General features: G+C 33.7%; 1 protein-coding gene across 11 annotated transcripts in view; it reads right to left on the bottom strand.

The window, feature by feature from the left end:
* Positions 1-27,093, bottom strand: part of LOC141397610 (sex-lethal homolog) — a 79,898-nt gene that overhangs the window by 26,872 nt on the left and 25,933 nt on the right. For all 11 annotated transcript variants that reach the window (XR_012411446.1, XR_012411445.1, XM_073974139.1 and 8 more), the window contains exon 3: positions 1,465-1,510. Coding sequence is in view for 9 of the 11 variants with exons in the window: in XM_073974139.1 (XP_073830240.1) it covers positions 1,465-1,510 (46 nt within the window). In the remaining 2 variants the exon portion in view is untranslated. The remainder of the gene's footprint in view (positions 1-1,464; positions 1,511-27,093) is intronic.

Here is a 27,093-nt window from a genome sequence, read left to right as displayed (position 1 = left end):
TATCAAATGGTTATTAATGTTTTGTGAGCAAATGTTCTTTCTATTCCTATTTTGTACATTTTCGTTTCAAAAAGCTTTGTGGTCCGCTGCTAAATCGTAGGTGAAATGTCAACCCTATACTCGTACCCAGGTCAATGTACTTTTCGTTTTCTTTAACAACTTGTTTTAGCTACATGAAAAAAACTACAGGAAAAAAACTACACTACAATGGGGAATACGAGTAGTTGGCTCACTAAAGCGTCATTGTAGTTTTGGGGTTGAATGAACAGAAACTTCTTTTGATGTGGTAGCAGGCAGTGTAAAAACAAATCTAGTCTCTACTTTTTTCGCATATTTCACGTCAGCATTTTGTAAACGTAAGTAATTATTTAAAGGAAACTTAGCTTTCTTTTTGGGAGTACATTTCCGCCAACTAGTTGTTGTAATTGACTGTGGGTCTAAGGCCAACATGTTGCATTACTCCAGAAAAACTATTTCAGAAATTTCTTTTTATTTTTGCAGTTCATGGCTGTCGAAAAGTTTTACAAAGAAGTAGCAGCTAAATTTGTTTCTCAATTGAATAAAGTTTTTATAAATGTTTTCGTAGAAAAATAAAACACAAAACTTTATTAGATTTGGGTTAATTTGTTTTTAAGTGTTTCTTCCTTCCAGAGGTTAATTAGGTGAATGTCGAATGAACGAACAAGTCCGCTCAAGGGTATTGGGATCACTGTGCAGATTTGTCTTAAGATTTCGATTATATGCTACAGACTGGCATATCCTTAGTTTCGCTAAGGATATACCTAGAATCTTTATCTAAGCTAAAAAATACATTCTATATCAAATCCAACAATATGAATTATATGTATTACGTTAATGTAATGTAAATGTTGTTGTATTAATTGTCCTCTATTATACGTACAGTATTACACATAAACGGGGAAAGAAAACAAATTCAAAACTATAACATTGTGTTGTATTACAGTTTGTCAAAAAATGTATGTATGTGTTCGTTTTTATCACTATATAGTTTGTGTGTGTGTGTGTTTTTTAAAGGTTGCTGTTAACAAAAATGCGAATAATGTTGGTTATTATTCTGTCTGTTTGTATTAGAACTATAAATAAAATATTGTATTGTGTCGTCGGTTTTGTTTTTATGTTGTCTAAGTTGCAAAAGCGTGTGTGCCTCCGGTAAATTTTGTTATTCTCTTTTTTGTGATTTATTTAATTTTTATTTTTTTTATAATTTAGAAATATTTTCATATTTTAACAAAAACTGTTTTCATAATTCAAATTATCAAAAATGCCAAAAACAAATTTTAAAATGCATTCAAAAACTTTGAACTTGAAATTCCATAAAAATAGTTTTTTTTTATCAATTTATAAATATACATAAAGATATTATTATATATTTATTTATATAACGGGGAAAAGAAGAAACAATTGCAGAATCAAAATAATAAAGAGGATCCGAGGGAAACTTACCATTCCAGAGGGTAGTGAATGGGACATGCGCCACATACGTTCGCCGCTAAAAACAAAAAGAATAGATGATTTATAATAAATAGATAAAATTCTCTTTCCATTTCATATACAAAATAAAAATCAAAAACCTAATAAAATATCTGCAAAAGTGTTTACAATTTTGACAGAGATTTCAAAAATACATGTTCTGGAACAGAGCATATGTGACATATTTTGGAAATTTCAATTTTTAACAATTCCATGTACATATGTATGTAAATAATATAAAAATGTTTTTGCTTGCATAACAACGATGCACATGTGTTAAGAAAAAAATCTGGTTTCAAATTTGTTCGCGTTCAGAAAATTGGATTCTGGGCGCAAAATTTATGTCAGCTTTAATTCGGTTATAAAGAAAAAATATTTTTAAATGTTTAATTGGATGTAATTCGATAACTATTCATAGATGCAACCAATATTTCAAAAAATTATATAATTTACATTTTCACTGAAAATAAAAAATATTTTATTAAAACCACTCTAATTTATTAGTGGGAACAATTGGCCATGTTTACCAAGAGGTAAGGCAGGGGAGACTTTAGTTTCGGATCTCCCTACAGATCCTTATCAGCCGTAGTTTTAATATTTTATTAAAACAACTTTAATATATTAGTGGGGAACTGATGAGGATCTGTGGCGAGATCCGAAACTATAGTCTTCCCTGCCTTACCCCTTCGTAAACATCAACAATCTTTCCCACTAATAAACTAAAGTTGTTTTAACACAATATTAAAACAAAGAATATGGCATAAAGCCTGACTATTTTGAAAATCAAATCGATAATATCTTAGCTCAAGGGTAAGAACACATTTGTCGCCTATGTAAATGTGGGCTCACTCTTCACTTCCCACCATTTATTGGCAGTTATATAGTGCCAAAAGAATTGACAAATTATTTAAGCTAACCTTGGATATTACTCTGCTTTGCAAATAAAACTGTGTTTTGTTGTTGTTGTAGGATTCAATTACAGGCGCCTCAAAGTAGACACTCAACTTTCTTATTATTTACCGTGACACAGGGAGGTATGCTTTAGATTTTACATCTTGCCAAAAAAAAAAGAAAAGGAAATTCCGGAAATCGAATAAACGTTTTATATGGCCTATAAATAAATGCAATAAATTCCTAACGGCTCCAATGTAATGTGTGTGTGTGCACCATATGACCTTTGGCTATGCCACTAAGTAAGCCAAGTAGGATTTACCAAAAACAAAACAAAACCAAAGTCTTCAACTGTCTTGAGGGCGCCTAAAAAAAGGTTTATGTTCAGTAAAATATTTTAAAATAAAATTAGTTTTTAAGAGAAGCTGACATACATACATATAGTATAGTGAATGAAGTAGAAATTATTGATACTGAATGACAAATAGGTATATAATGTTTACATTTTTTTATAGAGAACCGAGCTTATCAGAGCCAGGGATTGTAACATGGTACAAAGTCTGACGATGCCGACATTTGCTGGGGGTGGCCCAGTGGGCACGCTCCTCAAAAATAAGAAATGGTCATACAGTTTGAGACTTCGTATTTCCGGAAATTTGCATGTTGGGTTCACTGCAAAGTAATACCAAAATAAGTACACGTTGGAAAAGTATTTTTATTTTATTTAAAATTGCAGAAAATCGAAAAATTGTTTATTATTATTTAGAGTATGAGGTAAAATGTTCAATCAATGCCTGAGATATGACCTTGGGAAGGGAAACATTTATGGTGTTTTGTATGTAGCATAGAAACTAAAAATGTGTTTTTCTCTAAATGACATTTTGAAATTAGTGTCGATTCTAGCTAGAAAATTAATGAATTAATTTTGTGGGGTTATCAAGGACATCAAAGTCGTCGATCGATTTTAGTTTTAAAAGAGTTTTTTTGACCGGGAAACTTCAGAATGAATCACAGAATACTCCATGGGCAATAAGATAGCAGTTTATGATTTTTCGATATATCCACTGCATCCACCTAAAATTGATGCTGACATTTTGAAGCCGGAATTTCGGGGTTTTTTGAGTTTTTTTAATAATCCGGACGTGCAAGAAGATAATATTCCAAACTCATAACACGATTATAGAACTCGTGATTTTACGTCGTTTGGTGCATATCTCATGAGTGTGCTCCTTACAGCATCCTAGTAATTGGAGTCGAAAGGCCAAAATTTCATGCGTGAAGTTTCTTACAATACATATTTTTTGCGTGTAAAATTTACAACTGTCATTCAATTTCCTTAGAAACCCGCGTGAATTTTGTTTTTTTACGCGGCGGTTCTAATGAAGCCTTCCGCGATCGAATTCATCTACTAAAACTGCGGATATAGATACCTTTAAAATCAGAAAATCAGCAAAAATATATTTTGACAAATCCGCGTACTAAACCGCGATTTTCTTTAAAATTTTTTACATAAATGGAATCCTTTACTCGCGATTATAATATTTGCGAAAACACGCGTCATAAAAAAACAGAGAAACGCGAGTAATATGGGTATTTCGCCAAAAATTGAATGTGGAGGCACATCCGCGGTTTTTGAAGAATCTATTTGAAATATTGACGTATTTTTGATGGACGCTGATGAAACCGGATGCGCATCAAAATCGTATGCACATTGCGCGACTTTTACCAACTTTAAGGTTTTTTGCAGTGCATGATGCAACTGGCGGCACACAATGGCCGCTGACTGAAACATCGAAATATGCATAAATATTGAAAGAGATTGATTCGCTTTATCCAAAATCGGATGCGCATCAACCGACTTTAACTAATTCGCGAGTTACAGGCTTTTTAATTTTCATATCTTTTAAATGATAGTAATTTCAATATTACTCTTAATTTCCTATCCTTATAACTAATCACAGTAAGCAGTTAAGCTTTCACGATGGTAAACCATATATTTTGATAAAGTTTTAGCAGAATACATTAATTTTTGTATTAGATTTTAGCGAAATAGTTGGATAACTCTCAAATATTTTTTCGAAACAAACCAAAAAATATATTTGTAACAATATTTTCCAACAATGAGTTGTTTCTCTTTTGTTGTTGTTATAATATGCAATTTATAAAGCCAATGTTTATAATTTTGGTTTCACATTTTTTACCCGTTGTCTAGTTTCTGTACGTATTTTTAATTTAGTTTTTAGAGGTTTATACGGATTCTGAGATAGTATAATTTGAATTTATTGCCAGATTTTTTTAATTTTTTTTGATTTTCCGCGAAAATAAAAACACATTTTGGAAATTTTGGTGCATCTACGGATGGATATCAAATGCTGTTACTGATATATGCTTACATTTTCTCAATACAAAAAATAAGAAATTTTAAAATATTTTTTCTTTATAAGAGGATAAAAACCGCTATAACTTTTGCGCGCATCGGCCAATTTCGTGAACGCGAGCAGATTTGAAACCAGATTTTTTCCCTTTAACTCTATACCAAAAATCGTAGATGTGCTCGCGAAAAATTTTTTTAATTTTTTTCAAATGGAATTGCAAAGGAATTTTGTTATTTGCCATATATCCCTACAATTTGTAACCCCATTTGGGGTATACCTAAACGTGAACCTGTGTACCTGTCATACTAATCCATTTAAAAACGGCTCAACAAAAAATTTAATCTGCAAATAAATAAGTACATACAATAAGTACAAGTACATGGTTTTGTGGCGAAATCGACTATCGAATTTCAAAAAAATCGAATTCATTTGCTGTCTTTTGAAATTTGCCCAAGTTACACAATTCCTATATTTTGCACAAGCAAAAATTCCGAATCTAGTACGTCATTCAGACGATCAATGAAAATAGTTATTGCCTGGAAATAACGTTAAGAGCAATTTCCTATTTAAACGGAATCTGCAGAAGAAGATGAATGGCTTATTATTAATCTTCTACCAAGGAATCGCAAACTATACATAATTTGGCAATAAACATAATTAATTAAATAATTTTGCCAAAGAAGAAAAATTCAATTTCTATTTAGATAAAAAAAATACACGTATTGCTGATGGCGCTTATTTTTCACTGTCCATGCCGAATAGCACACTAGTGGAATGGGGTGCAAGACATTAGCGGAATTGGATTTACCAGTTATGGTCGAAAATAAATATTAATCACTTTGAGAAAATATACGTTCGTAAGCATGTATGAGGATTAACTTCATAGACGCCAGTGCGTATGAATGCCCTTAAAGTACCAACATTTGTAACCTCAAAAAAAAGCCACATAGGCGGAAGGATATTGTTATGGTGAAAAATGTTCCAAACAACAACAACAACCAAAACGCAAAATATTACCCAACCACTGTTCCTTTTTACGTAGAAATTACAAAACAGCAAATTCTCTAAGCGAAACTATTAATAATGAAACATCCCCACACCTTCCAAGCGTATACAAAAAATGTATACTTTTGTACACGGAAAGAAATAATTAATAAGTGGTTTTATCAAAACGTTAAACTAGTCGATCAATAATCCACAATAAAAACTAAAACAGTTCTGAGAAATCCACACAAAATCTTTAAGAATTAAGGATAGAATCTTCACAGTTTTTGATGAATCAACATTTTTATGATAATCCCAATTGGGTGTTTAGGGAGAAAATTATTGCAAAGAGCTATACGTGGTTTTGGGTTTTAGCGGTTTACATTTCCATCCGTAGCAAGCAACAAAAACATTGGTTAAATAACAACCTCTGCATTTGCACCCAGCTTGAAATCAAGATGAATACAAATCACTTGTGTATTCTAAAGTACCCTGCAAGCAAAAACTATCGCGGAAGTGACTTAGGCGTGCCGCCAAAGGCGATGAAAACAGAGGGGGCGATAGTCGCTGAAGTCACCCTGAAGTGACCTCCTTTGTGAAGAAATCAACCACGCCCGGGTGTCGTCTTGGAAGTCACTCCAGCGTGTTGTCTTGGAAGTCACTCCAGCGACACTTCTTGGAGGTAATTTCCACGATAGTTCTTGGAAGTAAAAAAATATATATTTTTTATTTTAATTTTTTTATTTCTATTTATTTTTTATTTTTTCAAAGTACGCTTTTAGGGAATTTATAACTAGGAATTTTCGCCTACATTAATTTTTATCATTTTAAAAATGTGATGTTGTTTTGTTGCCTGACCAGGGAAGCGAACTCGGACCTTCAGATTGCAAAGCGAGTATGCTTACCACTGAACCACCGTGTCAAATAATCATCAGATAGAAAAATGTCCCATATTTGTTCAATGTGTGGAATTATTAAATAAATGTAAACAATCGCCTTGGAAGTCACTCAGAGTCACTCCGAAGTGTCGCCATACGCGATAAAAGGTAATCATAATAATGCTGTAGAAACTGTTTGTGCAATGCACTAACGATCTTCCTTGGCGTGTCTCCGGATTGACATCTTAGGTGAGGGAATGAAAAACTCACTTCCAAATGCTTGCGCGGTACTGGGAATGGGAGTCTAGCATTTTGCGTGTGTGTGTGTTTTTTAGTATATCAAACTTTACCAAACATCACTACATTTTCCATTCTTCCTTCAACTTTATGTTGTAAACAAAACGATTAAGGCAACTTTGTGCTGAGCCTTGTCGATGTCGGTGGCTGTGTCGTGTCATTTATGGCGCTGCTACGATTAGAAAGTTTATTGACTTTCTTAATTTTTTTTCATCAACACATTTGTACTCGACCTTTTGGGTAAGTTTTCAGAAATTTGTGGATTATTAATTTTTTTAAGGATTTTGTTAATTTCAAAGAGGGAAGACGAACGACCATAATCCGATTTTACTTTTTCTAAGACATAGAAGCGGATACTATTAGTTGTCCAGTTGGCCTGTTTGGCTTGATAAGAACTTTATATCTTCTCCCTCATTTCTTAAAAAAAGTTAATAATAACGTAATGTTTGGGATAATAATGTTCGGGCCACTGGAGCTAAATGAAACATAAAGTTTTCCGCACACATACTTTAGTCTTAAATATTAAAGATGAAGATAATGAAAACAAAATAGACTTCGCCTTTTCTTTCGCCTCAGTAATGAAAGTACGTAGCTACATTGCTATTTCTCGGGAAAGTAAAACAGTTGGATGGTTCTCATTCAACATGACTTGATTATTTATTTTCTTAACACGTTATATATTGGTATACAAACAGCCGTAATCGAACGAAAATATTTATGGGAGCCTTATCCAAATTTCAGTGATATTAATTTACAAAATGCTAACCTCTTAGCGCCGAGAATTTTTTTCGAGGAAACTTAAAATTTTATATGTAAATGATATTTCTGAGACTTTTTAAGCATTTTTTAATAAATAACTTTTTTCTCTAAAACGTACAGTATTAAAATTATATGGCATATTGAAATAAAAATCGAAAGTTACAAAAAAAGTCGATTTTTTGTATTGCTTCCGTTTTAGGCCAAATGAAACTTTACCCCCCATACCAAGTGCGGATATTATTCGAAAGTTCGCCACAAAACTTCGAAAGTGATATTATTTTCGAGCAGAATACAAGGGTTTTTTCGATAGTGTAGGCCAAAAATAAAATATTTGGAATTGTTGTCAAATTTTATTTTTTCAAATTAAAATCAGTTTGTAAAAAGTTTCATGTGAATTCGTTTATTTAGTTGAATTAAAAGAATTTGGTTTATTTATAAGTTGTGTAAATAACAATCGCGAAATTTTATTGTGCTATATGTTTTTTATAAAAGAAAAGTTGAAAATATTTTTGTGAAACCTGTAATCGAAAGCCTAGGAGCTGAGCAAATATACCAGATGAAGGGACTTTTGAATAAGATGAGAAAATTATGCCCCTGGAAGAAGTGGATACATCGACACCTCCAAATAATAGTATGCTAAGTCTAAAAAGTGAGTTTTGCAGGAGAAGCTCTCAAAGTTTGGAAATTTTTTTGAAATTCAGTACTATGCTAAGTCAATATTTGTTTATAACTTCTGTTCGGATTGACCGATCATTACCAAAATTAGACAGAATTTAAGTTAAAGGACGTTCGACACCTCCAAATAATAGTTTGCTAATTCTGAAAAGCGAGTTTTGCAGGACAAGCTCTAAAAGTTTGGAAATATCTTTGACCTCCAGTACTTTGCTAACTAAATATTTGTTTATAACTTCTGTTCGGATTGTCCGATCATTTCCAAAATTTGACAGAATTTAAGTTAAAGGACGTTAAATATAAAAATGTAAAGAACTTGAAAACGTGCTAAGTCGACTTAGCATACTATTGTTTGGAGGCGTCGACATATTGCATGAAGAATCCATTGAAGGTGAGACTCCTGACGTTGAAGAACGTTTGACGCGGGTTTGCGTCCCTGGAAGAAGTGGACACATAGTGTCAGAAGATTCAATCGATGTCGAAAATATTCTCCGATTAGCTGGCCGAAAAGGTTTCTTGGCGTGTGAACAGCAACTAAAAATTGCAATTCGGAGTATGTATATTTATTTATATTAAGTCTATTTTAAATATTAATTTTTGACATATATCTTTTCTCTCGTTTTAAATGTACCCGGGTGACATGGTGGCTGATCTGGGATTTTCCCTGGATGACAGAGTTGTAAAACGCTCATGACAGGGTTGTAAATGCCGCGAAATGACATATGAAAAGCAAAAGTTCGATGAATCTAAAAAAGAAAATGAAGAAATTTATATCTATATAGTCTTAGTTTTCCCGCTATTTAATACTTTGAATTAATTGTTATGTTTTCTGTTTATTTTGCAATTCTTGCATTGAATTATATTATTTTTAGTTTTTGCAATACACTTTCCTAACTCAATAAAAATATATGTATTAAAATTTACCTAAAATACCCTTTAATTATTGGGGAACGAATGTAAATGAAACACCAAAACTATCGATAATAATAACATTAAAGAGCTTCTAGCGATATCTAAAATGAATCGTTAAAGTATCGCTAAATTATATGTTTCCGTATTGTTTTTGATTCGAAAATAATATTATTATCGATACCTCGAAAACGAAAGTTTTACTGGCACAAACTGAGCGACCAGTGAATCGTTTTTGATTCGTTTTCGTGTGTCGTTCTCGAACAAAATATCCGCAAAACTATCGCAAAACATTCGAAAACGATATCGTTTGCGATAGCAATGGTATGGGGGGTATAAGCATAAAATGAGAGATGACACACATTATTATAACAAAATGCAAAAAATCCTACAAAAATATGCAAAAATACCAGAGTTTTAAGTCAATGTTTGCAACCATTTTTTGTGGCGTTTAAACGACCAGTGCCCTTAAGTGGGTTAAAGGCCCCGGTACATAAGCGGCTGGCTTTCTTGACTTGTTTGTATTTCCGGGTGCAAGGAAGTCTAAATTTTACACTCCCAAATTGTTGTTGTTTTTCTTATATATATGTAAAAGTATGTTGCTGAACACAAACAAATATTGTAAATTTTGATCATACATTATAATCTTAAGTACCTCTAGATATTACAAGAACTCTGTAAAATTTTTTATCGATTATTTAAAAGGCTCAATAAATTTAATCTTAATCTTTCTTGACTTGTCATTTCTGGTAAAATATTAAAAGGCAAAGGGCAACATAGTTTTCCATATCCCAGCGATACCTTGCGATATGTAGTGTATTGATGGTTTTAGTCATATCTTCCAAATAAATCAGCTGACATTTGGCATTTTGTTTTCCTAGGTTGATGTTCAACCTTCTAGGAAAAGATGATCGATATATGCGCGGCGTTGTAACTCAAACCAAATAACTCAACATTTTTCGAAGACAATTTTTGCGGGTTAATTGCAAGATTTTGTTCCATATTTTTATATGAGGATGTAGATCCGACCAAAAACTACCCAAATATTGTATTTTACCAGAATAAATAGTTTAAAAATGCATAGTTATTGCCATTTAAAAAATTTGAGTGCATATTAAACAGGCTTAATTCGAACATACTCACTGAGATGATTTCTTCATCTATGCATTAATTAGTCTATGTCCAATCTGCTTTGCCGTTGAATAACATTTTTTAAAATAACAGTTATTTTAAAGTAAATAATTAATTGAATTTTCAATATTAAAAATGGGTTTCATACAAATTTTCTTACACTTTGTAATGATTGTCGTGTTGTCTATGAAACGGTACAAGCAACACCTCTCAATAACTGAACGAACAATTTCCCTCCATCAAAGGTGTCGCCAATCAAGCGTGGATTGGATTGACAATGGTGACAGACATTGTATCAAATGAACTGCGAATGGCGATACAATGCATATGTATGTATGTACAGTGTTGCTCAAAACATTTGGAACTGGAGGTAATTTATGGATTTGAAATGCAAATATTTTTGTAGGTTTATTGTTTAAAAAAATAGCATAGCATAGTTAAAAAAAAGCAATAATTGCACTTATTTTACAAAAATTTACAAAAAAAAGGCTCGGACTCATTTTTGGTCCTGCTCAAAACATTTGCATCTGAGAAAATTTGATTAAAAATCTGAAGATATTATTTTTATTTTGATAATATATTGTGAGTTAAACCTTTTATTTATTATCTGGACACATCATAAAGGTATCCAGTTAACTAAAAGAATTAATATATCTTTTGGAATCCTGTATCTAAGGATAATTTTTAAATATCAAGGTTTTATTCGACATTTAATAGTGTAGAGTCCATTTTAGGGCCCCCAACCTCCTATATGGATTTAGATCACATAAGCTGATCGGGTCCGATAAAAACACAAAATATATTTGCAAAAAAAATAATAGTTTTACGTGGTTATAAATATAAGTTTAGTGGCGGTATTATGCCAAAACACCCTTTTATATGACATCTCTGGTGTATACGTGGTGCGATTTCGACATATTATATGTCCGGTTAATTTTTAAATCCAATAAATTTCTCGACCTCATGCCTCCAATACCATCTCTGTAAAAATACCTCCAGGTCAATATAAAACCCCTCTTCGTTTTGCGTCAACTTTTTTGTACAAGGGGACAAATTCGATTATCATTCGATAGGGTGATCAAGTACATTTTTTCAAGTCATATAATTCAAATATTGATTTAAGTCGACGAAAAGTACTCGATTTTACAACTCCAAAAACATTTCAAACATTTATAAGACAAATTTAATTTTTCCTGGAACCTACAGTTTTACTAAAATTTGCCCATATTGGTAAACCGGCATCTATTATAAGTTTCGGAGGGTTTTGTGTAGATTTTTCAATGTAAAGCCTTTATTTAACATCTGCAGTAGATGCAGTTGTACATTCATCCTTCCCATCTTATGGCGAATTTAGTACTTTTTGCGCGGTATCCAGCTCAATTTTAAATATTGTACAGTTCTTATGTTTATTTTTGGACTGCGTCGGATCTACAATTTTTAGAAATAAACCTTTTTGAATATCTTTGATACAAATTTCGGACCATAAATTAAGTTTTTCTTAAAAAATTAGACATGTCTTGTTTTCGGCATACTGGTCGGTCAAAATTAAACATAGGCGGGATAAAATTTATTAATCATGGAAGCTTTTTGCCCCTTCTTTTGATTAAAAAACATCTTATGCCAATCAATACAAAAAAACTCATCAAAAACTAGGTAATAGATATTCGAGCCACGGAGTTGCAAATGTTTTGAGCAGGCTAAAACACGTGATCTTTCGATATTTCACATATTTCTGTAACATAAGCGTTAAAAACTGAATAATCATTTTTAAATTTTGAAAGTAAATATATTTCAAAACACAAAATGTCCCTAAAATAGCTTCAATGTGATATAGGCATCCGAGTTGCAAATGTTTTGAGCAGCACTGTATGTACATATATATGTATATGGAAATTGCTCTTTGTTCCATTCAAATAATGTAAAGAGAAAGGACTGATTGTAACCACCAACAAACTCAAGAATACAAAGAAACACCAATGTGAAACACTAAGGATGTGTCTATCGTCAGCATGATGTCCTTATGTGTTTGTTTGGCATGTCTTGCATTTATTATTCGAAAAGGAGAAGCAATGGATCGGAATACAAATGAAACCGGGAACAAATCAAAACTAAACATTCAATTTACCTAAGATGGTTTGGGCATGGCTAGGGACAATTGAAAACATTTTTTTGTTATATACACCAACCATCATGATGCAGCGCAAACAAGGCAGGACAGGATGCAAAATAGACAGAAATAAATGTTGAAAATGCATTTGGATAGGCAACTCAAGGTGAAATCATGTGTAACATTTCCGTTAACTTTGTATAAGAAGATTGTGAATGTGGGAGACTGGGGTAAATCGGATTCCTATAGGAATACTCGCAGCATCTAATGGTGCTGGAGTGAGAACTACAATTGAACTGAATATATATATATAGAATCGTTCAAAATCATTATAATTGACTACTTAAATTTATGCAATTTTTTAAGCAACAGTCGATTGAAGTGGATTATCATTTCAAGTATTTATAAACATAATTAAATAATTAATTAAACTGTAAATTCAACTGTAAATTTGATGTTATTTGAACACTTGTATCTTTCCTAAAATATACAGTGTTGGTCACACAATTAGCACACCCCACTACCAACATTTATTTTGCCTAAAAACACCTTCAAAAGTAGTTGTATTGCAAAAAGTATTTGTACTAATATATTCTCAGTAGTATGCTTAAAGAATACAACGCAATACAGAAACTGAAACATAACTGTCAATTTGACTAACCCCCAAAAATGTAAAAAATGTCCTAAATTCACTGGACACGTAATTAGCACACCTTAAAAGAATCACTAATATTGTGAATAGTTTCAATATGTTCGTCCATATTCAGTTTTAAATCCATTTCTTTTGGGAATAAGTTCCACTCTGCAAGTTATACTCTCCACCAGTCTCCGAAATTTCAGTGTCAGAAGGGAATTATATGGGGTACACCTTGGGTACCAAGGACTGATGGAAATTTCAGTTTTTAGAGTTTTTTTTTTTATCGATTTTTGCACATGTAAACAAATTCAATGAGGCAAGTAGTTCATACAAACATCAAATAAAACATCATATTCCTGTTCATCTCTGTAAATTTGCGAATAGTGGGATGTACCCACCAGCAGTGTGCATCTGTAAAATCGGTTTGACCCAAAAATTTTCATTAAGAAACTGTAATATGATGCTTTGAGCTATTGATTATAAAAATACTTATCAATCTGGACTGAATTTTACACATATGTCGCGATGTATGCCACGATAAACCTATGTTCATCTCTATGGGACCTACGCAAATTTAAATAATTTTGTAAACATAAGGCAAATTGTAGATAGTCTAGTGAGACCGCAAGATAATATGTTTCCCGGAGCTTAAAACGATTAAATTTAAAATCAATAATCCAGAAAACATTTATCTTGGATAGTATATGCCTACTTCCATGGATTCGGACCAATTTCAGCAAACCTCAAAATCCTTTATTGTTAGAAAGAGGCTATACCTTTAAACATACTCATGTGCTACGTGTTCACCTAGCGCTTTGTTGACAGTTTTGTAGTGATAGGTCTTTGGTGTTATTCAGACTTGTAATTTTGATTAACAAATGGTGTTATAAGTTGATTCTTCTTTACATAATGGTGCATTTTATTGATCTTCATTCTATAAACCCCTTCCAAATCGAAAATTTTCTTGAATGAATCATCTACCTTAAACACTTTTTTAAAAGTTTTTGCACATTATATTTAAATTTCAGTAATCGGTTAACAATTCCAATAATTTCAGATCCAATTGTACATTTGTTTTTAAAGTTTTGGCGACTTTCTGACGTTTAGGTGTACATTACGAAAAATGGACCGTTATTGGCATATATTTTGAGATTCCGGGGTGATAAATTATTTTTTCTTTGAAAAAAAAAATGATTTGTTAAATGTGTTTTGAATATGAATTAACTTCAATATAAATTAATTTTTGTATATTAATTGAATTAAATTAAAAAATCATAGGGTGTGCTAATTACATGTCCCCTTGATAATTTGGGCGTCTTCACAAAACTTTTATTTTCAAAAAACCACTGATAATACTATTCACTTATATCATTAAATCTGTTAAATACATTATAGAAAAGGATTTTGTTTACGAACATATTTCAATTTCCCCTATCAAAACTCTTAGCTAACTGAAATAATTTTGCCCCAAAGGGGTGTGCTAATTCTGTGACCAACACTGTATATTGAAAAAAATGTTCCCAGGCGGATATGCGAAAAATTGCACCACGGTAAAGAACTGTAAGCTAAAGTATAACCCAAAAATAAATAATTATCCCTCCCTGAGATGAACATTTTTCCAAGGAAACATCCAACAAGTAAACTTAAATTGTTATTGATATATTTTGCATATAAAAATTACGTCGCTTTAACAAAACCTTCCTTCTGAACTGTTAAAATAAGTCACTTGCTGCTGTTGGTTGGTTGTTGTTTCATTTGTTAGACGACATCATTTACAAGCCATTCAGTGTGACATCAAATTGCAATTTTATGTTTTTATGCTTACTTCGGATATTATTACATATACCTCTAGAGTTTATATTCGTTTTGTATGGCTTATTTATTTCTGGCCAAAAACATCTGTTCTTAGTTGAAATACGAAAAAAATAATACGCCTACAATCCGCTTTCTTAGGGGACTTAGTTGGTAGAGAATAATGAACCTCAATTACGTTCAAATAAAATACTATAAAAAAAACTCTTCAAGAGTGACTGACTCGTCTTCTTCGTTTGTCCCTCAGTACAGCAATTGCGCGCCAAGTTAAACAGCGGAAGCGGAAACGAATGCATAACGACCATTTCTTTTTTTGTGTTTGCTCTACGCTTTAGTTAAACATAACAAAAGACGGTGCAGAAAAAGACATGTTAAACAAGTTTAAATATAACACAGACTACGGTTGGTCTGTAAAAATGTCGATTGCAAACGATTCTCCCACAAAAATGTCCCAGCTGCTCCCCACCTCCACTCCCCCCTTCATTCTTGGCTCTTTTCAGCCAGGCCAACAACATCATCAACAAAAATTATAACTAAATGAAAAGCAGGCAAGAGGTTTTTTTCTCTCTACTCAAATAGTTTTTTGTTCTTTGTAAGTAAACAGTGATGAGCATATGGGTGGGGGTGGATGTGGAGGAGCCGACAGCGACGACGTCAGGCAGCGTAAATTTTGTTTTTGTAAGTGGTTGGGTGGAATTTTGCCACTGTGAATTACTTTTGCTTTATTCTCATGTTTGCTGTCCTTCTTCTAGATTCGGGCGTCTCCTCTTCATCCACTACCACCTGCCTTTGCCCAAAGAGGTGTACACAATGAATGTTGGCTGGCTGGTTGTGTGTCAAGGCCTTGACACAATTCCGAGATCACAAGTCGAACCAAAATAGCAAAAGCGTTGCATTCTACTACGTAGCCAGCAATGCACTCGGATGCTACCACAACAACCGAATGAGCAATTTTCCTTCTTGAGCCTTGCCTCTCTTGTTGTGGGTAGTTCACTTGCCACACACACACACTTGCACACAAGTGTACACCACAAGAGGTGAATGTAACAGATACAGCTAAAGGTATTTAAATTTAAGTATGCATAACGTACTGTTTTGTCGTTATACAAATATGAACTTTTTTATGGACTACGGCAGCAGCAGCAGAAGTCTTGCAGCGAGAGATAGATTTGCTCATAGAATAGGTTAGTCAATGCATTCGTGGTTTGTCTTTGGTTGTGTGAAAACACTTGCATACTTGGGCCTTGGTGTACTTGACAGAACGAAATAGAGAGAGAAGCGAGAGTGAACACGCACGTCGGTGCTACATGATGAAGAAGTGCAATGTACTCTTTGCACTTTTATTTGTTACTTATTTTGTGTAGCTTACTTTTATTCTATGCAACAGTGGTAAGTAAAATCTAACGACAAATTGTGTTATCAAAAAAACAAAACAAAACAAGTGAGCAAAGGCTATAGTCGGGACGGGGCCGACCATGTGATACCCTACACCACTACCCCTGTGCACAAGCTTTTCACTGGTAAACATTTCTTTTAGGGAATATAAACCGACTACCACCAAAAATAATATGCCTCTTTGTCTCTGGGACCCCCATAAGCAACCAAAATTTCGTGACCATCCTATCAAAATTACGACCTGTAGCTTGATTGCAAAAAATTGAAGAATTGGATGCATTACCGACTATTGTGGTATCTCCCTTGTTTGACCACCTTCGCCAACCTGTTTTTCACCAATGTAAAGGTAATATTTTCTTCTTCCATTGACAGGCTTTGTCGTTGGAATACCCCTACAAGAAGCCAATATATTCACAAAGAATAAAACTTTGAATTTGTCTCCAAATGAGTTTTTCCCCATTCCGACCCCTAAATATTATCCGGCTATCACCAAAATCAATAGGCTTCTTCCTCTGTGGGACCCGCATCAACTCCCAAAAAATTCGTGACGATCCGATTGAAATTGCGACCTGTGGCCTGATTACAAAACAATCGGAAATCGCATGCATTATCGACTATTGCCATATCTCTGCTATTTGACCACCTATGACAACCTAATTTACATCGCCGTAAAGATTTGATTTTGATATACCTCTTAAAGAAACAGAGATATTGGCTTTGAAATAAAACGTTGACCTTTCTCCAAATAAGTGTTTGCCCATTCCGACCCCTGAATATTATCCGACCATCATTAAAATCAGTAGGCTTCTTCCTCTGTGGGACCCCCATTAACCCCTAAACCTTCGTGACGATCCGATCAAAATTGCGACCTGTGGCGTGATTACAAAAAAAAAAATCGGAAATCGGATGCATTATCGACTATTGCCATATCTCTGCTATTTGACCACCTATGACAACCTAATTTACATCGCCGTAAAGGTGATATTTTCTACTTTCCTTGCCAGATTTTGATTTTGATATACCTCTTAAAGAAACAGAGATATTGGCTTTGAAATAAAAGGTTGACCTTTCTCCAAATAAGTGTTTGCCCATTCCGACCCCTGAATATTATCCGACCATCATAAAAATCAATATGCTTCTTCATCTGTGAGACCCCCATTAACCTTGAAATTTTCGTGACGATCCGATCAATATTGCGACCTGTAGCGTGATTTCCAAAAAAATAGAAAAATGGGATGTATTACCGACTATTGTTATATCTCCGTTATTTGGTTACCTACGCCGACCTAGTTTGCATCATTGTAAAGACGGGATCTTCAACTTTCATAGTCAGGCTTTGCTTTTGGAAAATGTTCAAACAAAGCTGTGATATTTGTCAATATAATTAAAATCGCAAAAATGAAAATTGGGGTTTTATTTGCTACTATTGCGATATCTTCGTTGTTTGATCACCTACGAACACCTACTTTACATCATTAGAAAGGTGATATTTTCTACTTTCATTGTCAGGTTTTGCTTTTGGTATACCCCATATAGAAGCTGAGATAATGGCTTTGGAAAAAAGTGTTGTCTTTTTATCCACCTAAGTTTTTTGCCCTTTCCGACCCCTAAATATTATCCGACCATCACCAAAATCAATAGGCTTCTTCCCCTCCGGGACCCCCATCAACATCCAAAATTTCGTGACGATCCGATCATAATTGCGGCCTGTAGCGTGATTACAAGGTTTAGATGGACAGACGGACGGACGGACGGACGGACGGACACACATAGCCAGATCGACTCAGCTCGTCGAGACATTCATTTTGATATATATAAGTATGGGTCTACGACCATTATTTCGATGCGTTACAAACTTTTTGGCCAAAACCAACTTATAATACCCTCTCCACATAGTGGTGTAGGGTATAAAAATACGACTGACATCATATTTGCAAAATTACGTTGTCGAATGATTTAGACAAGTTATTTTACTGAATTTACGAATGCTCACTAGGGTGGTTTTAAAAATCGATGTCGGATTTGTTTTATGCGGCACCCCTAATGTGTTTAGTTTTGTTAGCTTTTACGATTGCCAAAGTTTGAGCACAATCGGAATAGGTTAACACGTGCCACTGGGACCTCAAAGTATCTGTATTTGTTTGGGGCCAAAGGAGAATTTTCACGAAATTGCCTTAAAAGCAACATTGTAAAAATGTCTCTTCGATTGGACAATAAATGTGGCCTACTATATACTATGGAAACTTTAAGGTCCCAGTGGCACGTGTTAGGTAAGTAAAATCTAGTGACAAAAAATAAAAAGATCCGACATCGATTTTTCCCTTTGAGTTAAAACGAGACTAATGCTCACAATTGATATATTAAAACGTGGACCGACCTTCCCACTTTTTCATTCTCATCATTGTAAGCCAACAATAAATACTTGTGCCAAAATTGATCCACCTACGACAACTACTTCTATTTTTGGCCACCGTTAATATGAACGACATAGTGCGGCGTGTCTTAAGACACTACTTGTAGAGAAGTTTTACATGGCTGAAATACTCAGGAAATGCCGCCAACATTATACTGACGTGTAAAATTTGATTTTGCATGTCCTGGGAATCAAACCTGGGCATTTAGCGTGTAAGGCGGGTGTTCATACCACTGCACCACGGCTGCACCAGTAAGGTTAAAAATAGGATCCACAGAAACTCGGATGTTCTGATAAGGTATGCGAAAAAACAACGAAACCTTCTAAAATCAGTTCTTAGAAATGGAATCAGGGTAATAAATATAAGAAGTTACGGGTTTTAAGTCTTCAGGATTTCTAAATAAAGTTTGGATTAAGCTTCTCTCTTTAATATAAATCTGACCAAACGTTTTTCAAAGTTAATTCGAAACAAATTATTTTTAATTAATTAATTGAATTAATCGAGCTAATATGGCCTAAGGAGTTTGTATTGAAAAATGAATTCTAACGAATGAATTCAATATAAACTCCTTAGGCCATGTTAGCTCAATTAATTCAATTAAATTATTAAAAACTTTCATAAATAATGGTCTTCGTCCTAAAAAGACAATAATAAATATTTTTTTTTTTAATTTGTAACATTCCATTTGAAATTCCAATTATTTCATTTGAAATTCGAATTATTCCATTTGTAATTCGAGTTATTTTATTTGTAATTTCAATTATTCCATTTGTAATTAGGAAAATCAAATATGAAAACAATACCAACAAATTCAAAAAGAAATTTAATAATTCGAATTTCGAATGGAAAAATGTTAATTACAAATGGGCCGATTTGAATTACAAATGAAATAATTAGAATTTCAACGGGAATTCTCGAATTAAAATTGAAATGTTTCAAATTACAAGTAAAATGTTTCGAATATCTTCATATCATTTTCAATGGTGCTTAAGTCCCACAGTAAATGGTTTTGTACCATGTTCGGCACCGAAAATAAAAAAGAACTCGGTCGAACATTGAAGGGGTCCTATCATTGAAATGAACTGCACTTATTGCAACGAGAGAACCCAGAATGACCATCAAAATCCCTGTAATAGGTCTGTAAACTTATTTGGGGAGCTTTAACATAAAACTGACTTGCATTCATTGCAATGAGAGAACCCAGAATGACCATCAATATATTTATGTATGTTGGTGTCCAAATTTATTTGCTAAGCTATAACCAATCATGTAACACGTGTCTTATATATATGTATGTATATCCTTTTTCAATCCATGATCAAGGCATATAAAAAATCTGTTTTCCCTTGAATAAAAAGTCTGTAGTTTTGGCGATTTTTTTCAAAAATTTTATCGTTAAGGAATTTTCCCAAAAATAAATAGATTTTCCTTTGTATTTTCTGTTCGTCGATAGGTTTTTCGTTAGGCACCTACATCCAAATAATTTTATGTGTGCCGTGTTTAAGCCGCTTAAGGCCATATCACTGAAAACCAAGATGCAAACAAAAACACCAAACACTAAAGGAAAGCAAAAAAAAATGCTGACGTTACAACAACTACTAACGTATTGGAATTAAAAGCCAAAGAAAAACAGAAAATATCGAGCCAAACATAAAATACGAAGGCATCGAATAAAAACAAAATTAACTTTGTCCTAGAAATGAACACATAAAAAATGGACGGAAACAGGGACCGGGAGGACCAACAAAGCAAAGTTGAGAAAAGTTGTTTTGCCACCAAATGAAATCAGACAAGAATTACAATTAAAAAAAATGTTCTAATTGAATTGCTAAAATTTCAACTTGGTATAAAAACGACACAATAACCCAATAGAAAATAGAGTCTTCGATGACATTTTCGTCGACGAATCGTTGATGAAATTTTATAAATTGTCATGTACGACAAGGTGCATGACCATGTCTTGCAATGTGTCGTGGTAACAAACCCAATAAAAATTAAAAAGCGTGCTATGAAATAATTGTTCACATATAAATTGAAACATAAAAATTTCATTTTGTAATAAATGCAAGATAATAAATTCATCAAATTCTGAAATGACGTCAATGAAATCACGTCAAAGAACGGTAAGTCAGAACAATTATATTAAGGAAATTTATACATAATTAAAGTTATTATTTTAAAACGTGCATGTAGGTTGAAGTCATGGAGAATTCTGAAAATTCCAGCGGTTTTAAAAGATGCGGTAGTGGTACATGGTAAGGTTATAGATTACATTAGTGGTTATCGTACATCATTGATTCATAATGTTTTCTTTTTACAGAATCCATAAATAAAGGTCGTCGGTTGTGATGAGAAAATGAGGGGCGGATAAGTTCCAAAAAGGTGGATCGGAGAATATTTAGGAACTAATTGTTATTAACGTAAGATAAAAAATGTAAAATTACGTATTTTTATAATGTAATAAAAATTTGACACACGACAACAAAACGAAATTGTCTTTAGTAAGGTCGTTAATGACAAATAGCAAGACAGTGTCTGTAAAGCTGTCGTCAACGAAATAACGGGTTTTTTGTCTTCCAAGTCGTCATCGACGACAGCTTCGCTTACCCTGTCGCCCAAGTTGTCGTGCATGAATACTGGGACACTTGTGTGAAAATGTCATCAACGATCCCAAAGGGCTGTCTGCAAGGAGTCCTCAACGAATTGGAAGTGTCGTGCACGAGTCATCAATGTTGTCTTAAAGACACATTCTACTGGGAATATAAAATAAACGTTTATGTGTGAGTGTATGTGTGCGTGTTTGTATGAATAGTCCACAACACACAATTAATATCTTAAATGTACTGGATTTGGTTCAAGCTTGAAAATTACTGCCTCGATTTGGATAACATTTGGTAAAAGTTAAAACTCCAACATAATGCCAACCAGCTTTGGCATAATTCCGTGCATTATCACATCACCTGAAAGACCAAGTCATTATGACTACCTGTCAACTTGGAGAAAAATGTATTCTGACTGTTGAAATATAAACTAAAACTTTGCAAAGTGAAATTCGCATTGCACCACTTGACATAGCAGCAGAACTGCTTGTTTTTGGTTTCTGGGCGCAACAAGAAACACATTCAGATCCAACAAACGAACAGAACAGCCAACCGGTGAGAAATTGCGACATTCTCATACAGTCAAGCCACTTCAAATATATTTCACTCATTCATCTGTTCGTCGGTCGTTGTTCATTCATAAAAAGGACGACTTGATGCAAATAGTACCTAACCTAAAACAGTTGATTTAAAGACGGTAATATTGTTATGAGGTATGAGTTTATGCTCAAAACATGAAGCAGATATTCGCATGTCTGCTCTTTATGGGCTGCTAAATACAAACTGGAAAATATTCTCATCATCAAATTTATCCTTCAGAAGGATTGGTATGAAGTACCAAAAACTCAGTAGGGATGTAATCCGTAAACACAATTTTAAATAATTTTTTTAATTACGAATAAAAACAGATAAAAACTTGAACACGTGACTATACTATTGGATGTGATATGCACATACTTTGATCCAACGGTATTTCCATTTATTGCATTGAATACAGAACACAAATACACAAGAAACTCCATCTTTATTTATATCTCCTCTTCGAAGGCTTTCTTCGATTCATAGTTTTCGAATCGCCATCCCTAACATACATATATATATATATATATAGAGAGAAACAGTACTCACGACAAGAGCGATTGCTTTAAGTGGGCATAATTTTGTATAAACACAAGAGTGTTTTTCCAACGACATACAAACTCATTATCATTTTCAGCAGCAGGCTCAGAAAACAGCAACAACAACAATCCGCAATGAAAGAAGAACAACTTTTCACAAGCAGACACAAATAATAAACACCAGCAGCAGCAAGCACTAAACACTAATACTTCTTCGACAACTAAACCAAACAGAAAAACGACTTTGAATCTTTGGGAAAAATCGCAGTTTATTCTTTCCATTTCAACGCTTAAGTTAAACGACAAGAAAACAAGCTGGGTGGTACCCTCTTCTACCACTACCACCAAGAAGGCAACATCGTCACATGAATGCTTTTATAAAATTACATCCTAAAGACGTTTATTAAGAACTGATTTCCATAAGTGGATCACCAAAGAAGAAACAGAACAGAGAGAGAGGAAGAAAAGAACTGGGTGACAATGTGTTGCATACTCTTGGGCTAAATGCTACAAATGATTCGAGGAGAAAGAGGACAATAAAATCAGACACACAGCCAAGTTTAACATTTAATAAATATGACAAGGACAATGACATCTAAGGAGGTGGGCGGGGCTTTTATACTCTAATACCACAAAAAATCAACTAAAGAATTTGAAGTTATTATCAATGTGAAGAACTCAGTTTCTGGCACTGGAAAAAACTTTAAAACTTCTATTGATAAGACAATCGCTAGAAAAGACATCGGAATGTGGCTAACGATTACCTTGGGCGGGGATAAATAAAAAAATACAAAGTATTTTTTTTTTATTACTTCCCTTAGAGCTGAGATGTGGCTCCTTCTATGGTCGTGAGTAAAAGAAGTCGAATTTTATTGACTTATATTTGACGTTTACATTTAAGTGACAGTGAACAAAGAAAAGTACAAAAGTTATGTTACTTATAAGTGATTATATTACTAATTGTTTTAACAAGTATAAACACGATATTTAAAAGCTTCTTTAGTTGGAAGAAGCAACATTCTATATTCGAATTCTTTGGGGGTTTCTAAAACAAATATTCTTCGTGTATTTATTCCGTATTCATCTAAATATATAAAAGAGAGGCGTGATGAGTGAATAACACATTAACGCCCACATCGCTGAAGCTCGAAGTTTGGAATGTGTAGCGGTGAGATAAGACTGGGTGCTGGATGGGTACGAAATTTGCTACTTAGCGAACGGATAATTAAATATAGGCTTGTTAGAGGTGCATTACGATAACTTTTAAATTTAAGTCCCAAGACACAAACCACGCAGTTGGCAGAGCGTTAACAGCGCATAACATTAAATTGATTTTGCTACAAAATCGAATTTATTTACTCAATTCAGCCTAAAAAGGATCAAAAAGGACACTTTTTACTAATTTCTATTGTTTACCAAGTAATCGCGGCTCTATGGTTATTTACAACCTGTATGTAATAACAGAAGTATAGCGATAGGTCATTTGCGTACTACGTCCACAAGGACAATCCTGCAAGGACAAAATAGATACCAATGGAAAGCTCTTGAAGAGTATCATCTACTGAAATAATAAAACAGTCGAAAAGTTCAGCTAGTTTCCGAGTTATTTGACCATTTTGGGAGGTTACCCTTAGTTAGGACGATTATTCTAACTCCTGCGTCCGCAAGGACAATTCTGCATGGTCAAAAAGGGTACCAATGGAAAGCTCTTGAAGAGTAGCATCTACTGAAATAATAAAACAGTCGAAAAGTTCAGCTAGTTTTCGAGTTATTTGACCATTTTGGCGGAAACCCTTAGTCAGGACGATTAATCTAACTCCTGCGTCTGCAAGGACAATTCTGCATGGTCAAAAAGGGTACCAATGGAAAGCTCTTGAAGAGTAGCATCTACTGAAATAATATAACAGCCGAAAAGTTCAGCTAGTTTCCGAGCTATTTGACCATTTTAGAGGTAACCCTTAGTCAGGACGATTACTCTAACTCCTGCGTCCGCAAGGACAATTCTGCATGGTCAAAGAGGGTACTAATGGAAAGCTATTGATGAGTAGCATCTACTGAAATAATAAACCAGTCGAAAAGTTCAGCTAGTTTCCGAGTTATTTGACCATTTTGGCGGTAACCCTTAGTCAGGACGATTATTCTAACTCCTGCGTCCGCAAGGACAATTCTGCATGGTCAAAGAGGGTACTAATGGAAAGCTCTTGAAGAGTATCATCTACTGAAATAATAAAACAGCCGAAAAGTTCAGCTAGTTTTCAAGATATTTGATCATTTTGGTTAGTCAGGACGATTATTCTATTAAATTTAAAAGTTATCGTAATGCACCTCTTAAAAATATTATACACAAAAAATAAAATTACTACTTGAACCGTATTTTGAAAACAGCTAGCCAGATATCAGTGCTAAATTTCTGTGCAAGATCAAACATGATTTGAAGTCTTTTAGTGCTTCATAAACACAAAAAAACTTTTTCGTTGAATTATGCCAAACCCGTAGTAAATGAGCTGTAACTCGATGAGCTTAAGAGATATCAGCATGAAAATTTGACATAAGGTAAAGTAGAAGTTTTAGAAAAAATAGAAATTGTTAACTCAGAAAACGCATTTTTTGAGTTATGCCACTCTTTGAGTAAATGAGCGATATGTTGTAGCTGGAGAGCACGATAACTCTCGCACTGATCAACCGATTTGGTCCAAATTTTGGCCTTTTGTCATATTTTGTCTAAACTTAGTTTCAGTTCGGAGATTGGCAATATTGGTCCACAACATCCGGTATTTCCCTCCAATATTTAAAAATGTCACTAAAATGGTATTATGCACGATATCCTTGAACGGGCAACTAATTTGGTCCAAACTTGGATGCCCATATTGGTCCAATCCTTAGGTTAGGGCCCCCTCCCCGTCTAAGTTCAGTTTATGGTCTGTTCGAATATCCTTTGGAAATGTATACCGATGCTGTTCGTTGTGTCCTGTTTACAGCGAATTTATTTTTTCACAAGTTCATGCTTCCTGGCATAGTGATCCAAAAGTTATACCATAATGGACTATGTCGATCCATTCCTTTAAGTACCAACTCCGCAAAACTTTTGAACTTTTGAAATCCCTCTAAATACATACGTTTCTTGGGAAAACGTGTTTCAATTTAGACAGGCTGATGGTATATCTCTGTCGGCAAAGCCGACTGATACGTTTTTACTTGTTTTTCAAAAAATATATCGTCATCATAAATGTCCAAAGACGTAACTAACAAAACCATAAGTTTACAGGAGTAGCAAAAAACGTTATGAAATTAATGAGGGCGAGGGAATGAGAGAATTAGCAATCATGTACGAGTGGGAGGGAGTGTGTAATGGAACCAAACCTTTGGAATCCGTAATTACAACAATATCTGCAACGTTATTCCATTTTTCGAAATGTCATTTCTTCAATAGGGATAGTTATTTTTGAAAGTAGAAGCTTGAAATTTTGAATGCTCATGTATTAGATTCAATTTAAAAACGAATCTTGATTTTTTGCAGTTACGTCTTCGGGCATTTATGACGACGATATATTGCTGTACATACGACCTTTTCGTGTCGAAATGCTCTCTTCGCTACGCCGAATAAGGTAAAATATATGTTGACACATTTATTTGTATCCAATTTTTGTCACACTTTCCAACTTTTATTAAAATTGGACATACATAGCGTGTATAATGCATAAAATTAAACGATCGAAAATATATGGGAGCTATATCCAAATCTGAACCGATTTCAATATAATTTGGTAAATTTATTTCTAGACCAAATTCCTTCACACAACCAAAATTTGGAGACATTATCTGTTACCATTCAATGGATATTTGCATAAAAAATCTAAACTTTTTAGGGTACCTCCGACTCTGATGCTATATATATATATATATATATCCCGATCAACGCGGAATTTCAGAAATTTTTATAGACTATGTTACTCTCAGGCCATGTCGTGATATACTCTGAAAATTCGGTTCAGCGGTTTTTGTTTGCATAAACTTCAAACAAACAAACGTACAAACATTTTTCTACTTTATATATATGGATAATTCTATTAAAAATGGGGGGCTTGTTTTATCCCAATTTTTATCTGTGTTCTCATAAAAGGTATGTAATGCACAAGAATACCTGATGGCAGAATACCACTTATCATTCATGTACCTACCACAAACCTCGAATATACAATCACATCAATGTACATATCTAAGGACTTGTAACGTTATTTGACGCAGGATTAAAGTATTTTCAACAATTATTAGGTGATTCAGTGTAAACATAAACCAAAAGTGCATTAACAAAGTTGTACTGACGATTTAAACCTGTCAGTTAACTTGTCGTTAATGGAATACATGTCTTCTATGAATAAAAAAGTAGATTTGCTTTAATTTTCACCTTAAATCCAGCTAGGTGTTTACATGCCAATGGCATGGCAAAGGGCATGCCACAAATCCTCCCCCACAGCAATAGCAACAATAATATTTATTGAAGCATGCAAAGTTCATAAAATGTTAATCTCTATTTTAATTTCATGTCCTAAGCAAAGTGTGAGCGACAGACGAATGAATAAACGACTTATAATTATCACACAACCGAAATACATTAGATGGGAA

This window comes from Musca autumnalis, unplaced genomic scaffold (assembly GCF_047663935.1).
Source record: "Musca autumnalis isolate F117 unplaced genomic scaffold, ASM4766393v1 scaffold_3, whole genome shotgun sequence".
NCBI classification, from domain to species: Eukaryota; Metazoa; Arthropoda; class Insecta; order Diptera; family Muscidae; genus Musca; species Musca autumnalis.
The sequence above is the reverse complement of the archived record's forward strand: the minus strand, read 5'-3'. Positions and strand labels throughout refer to the sequence as shown.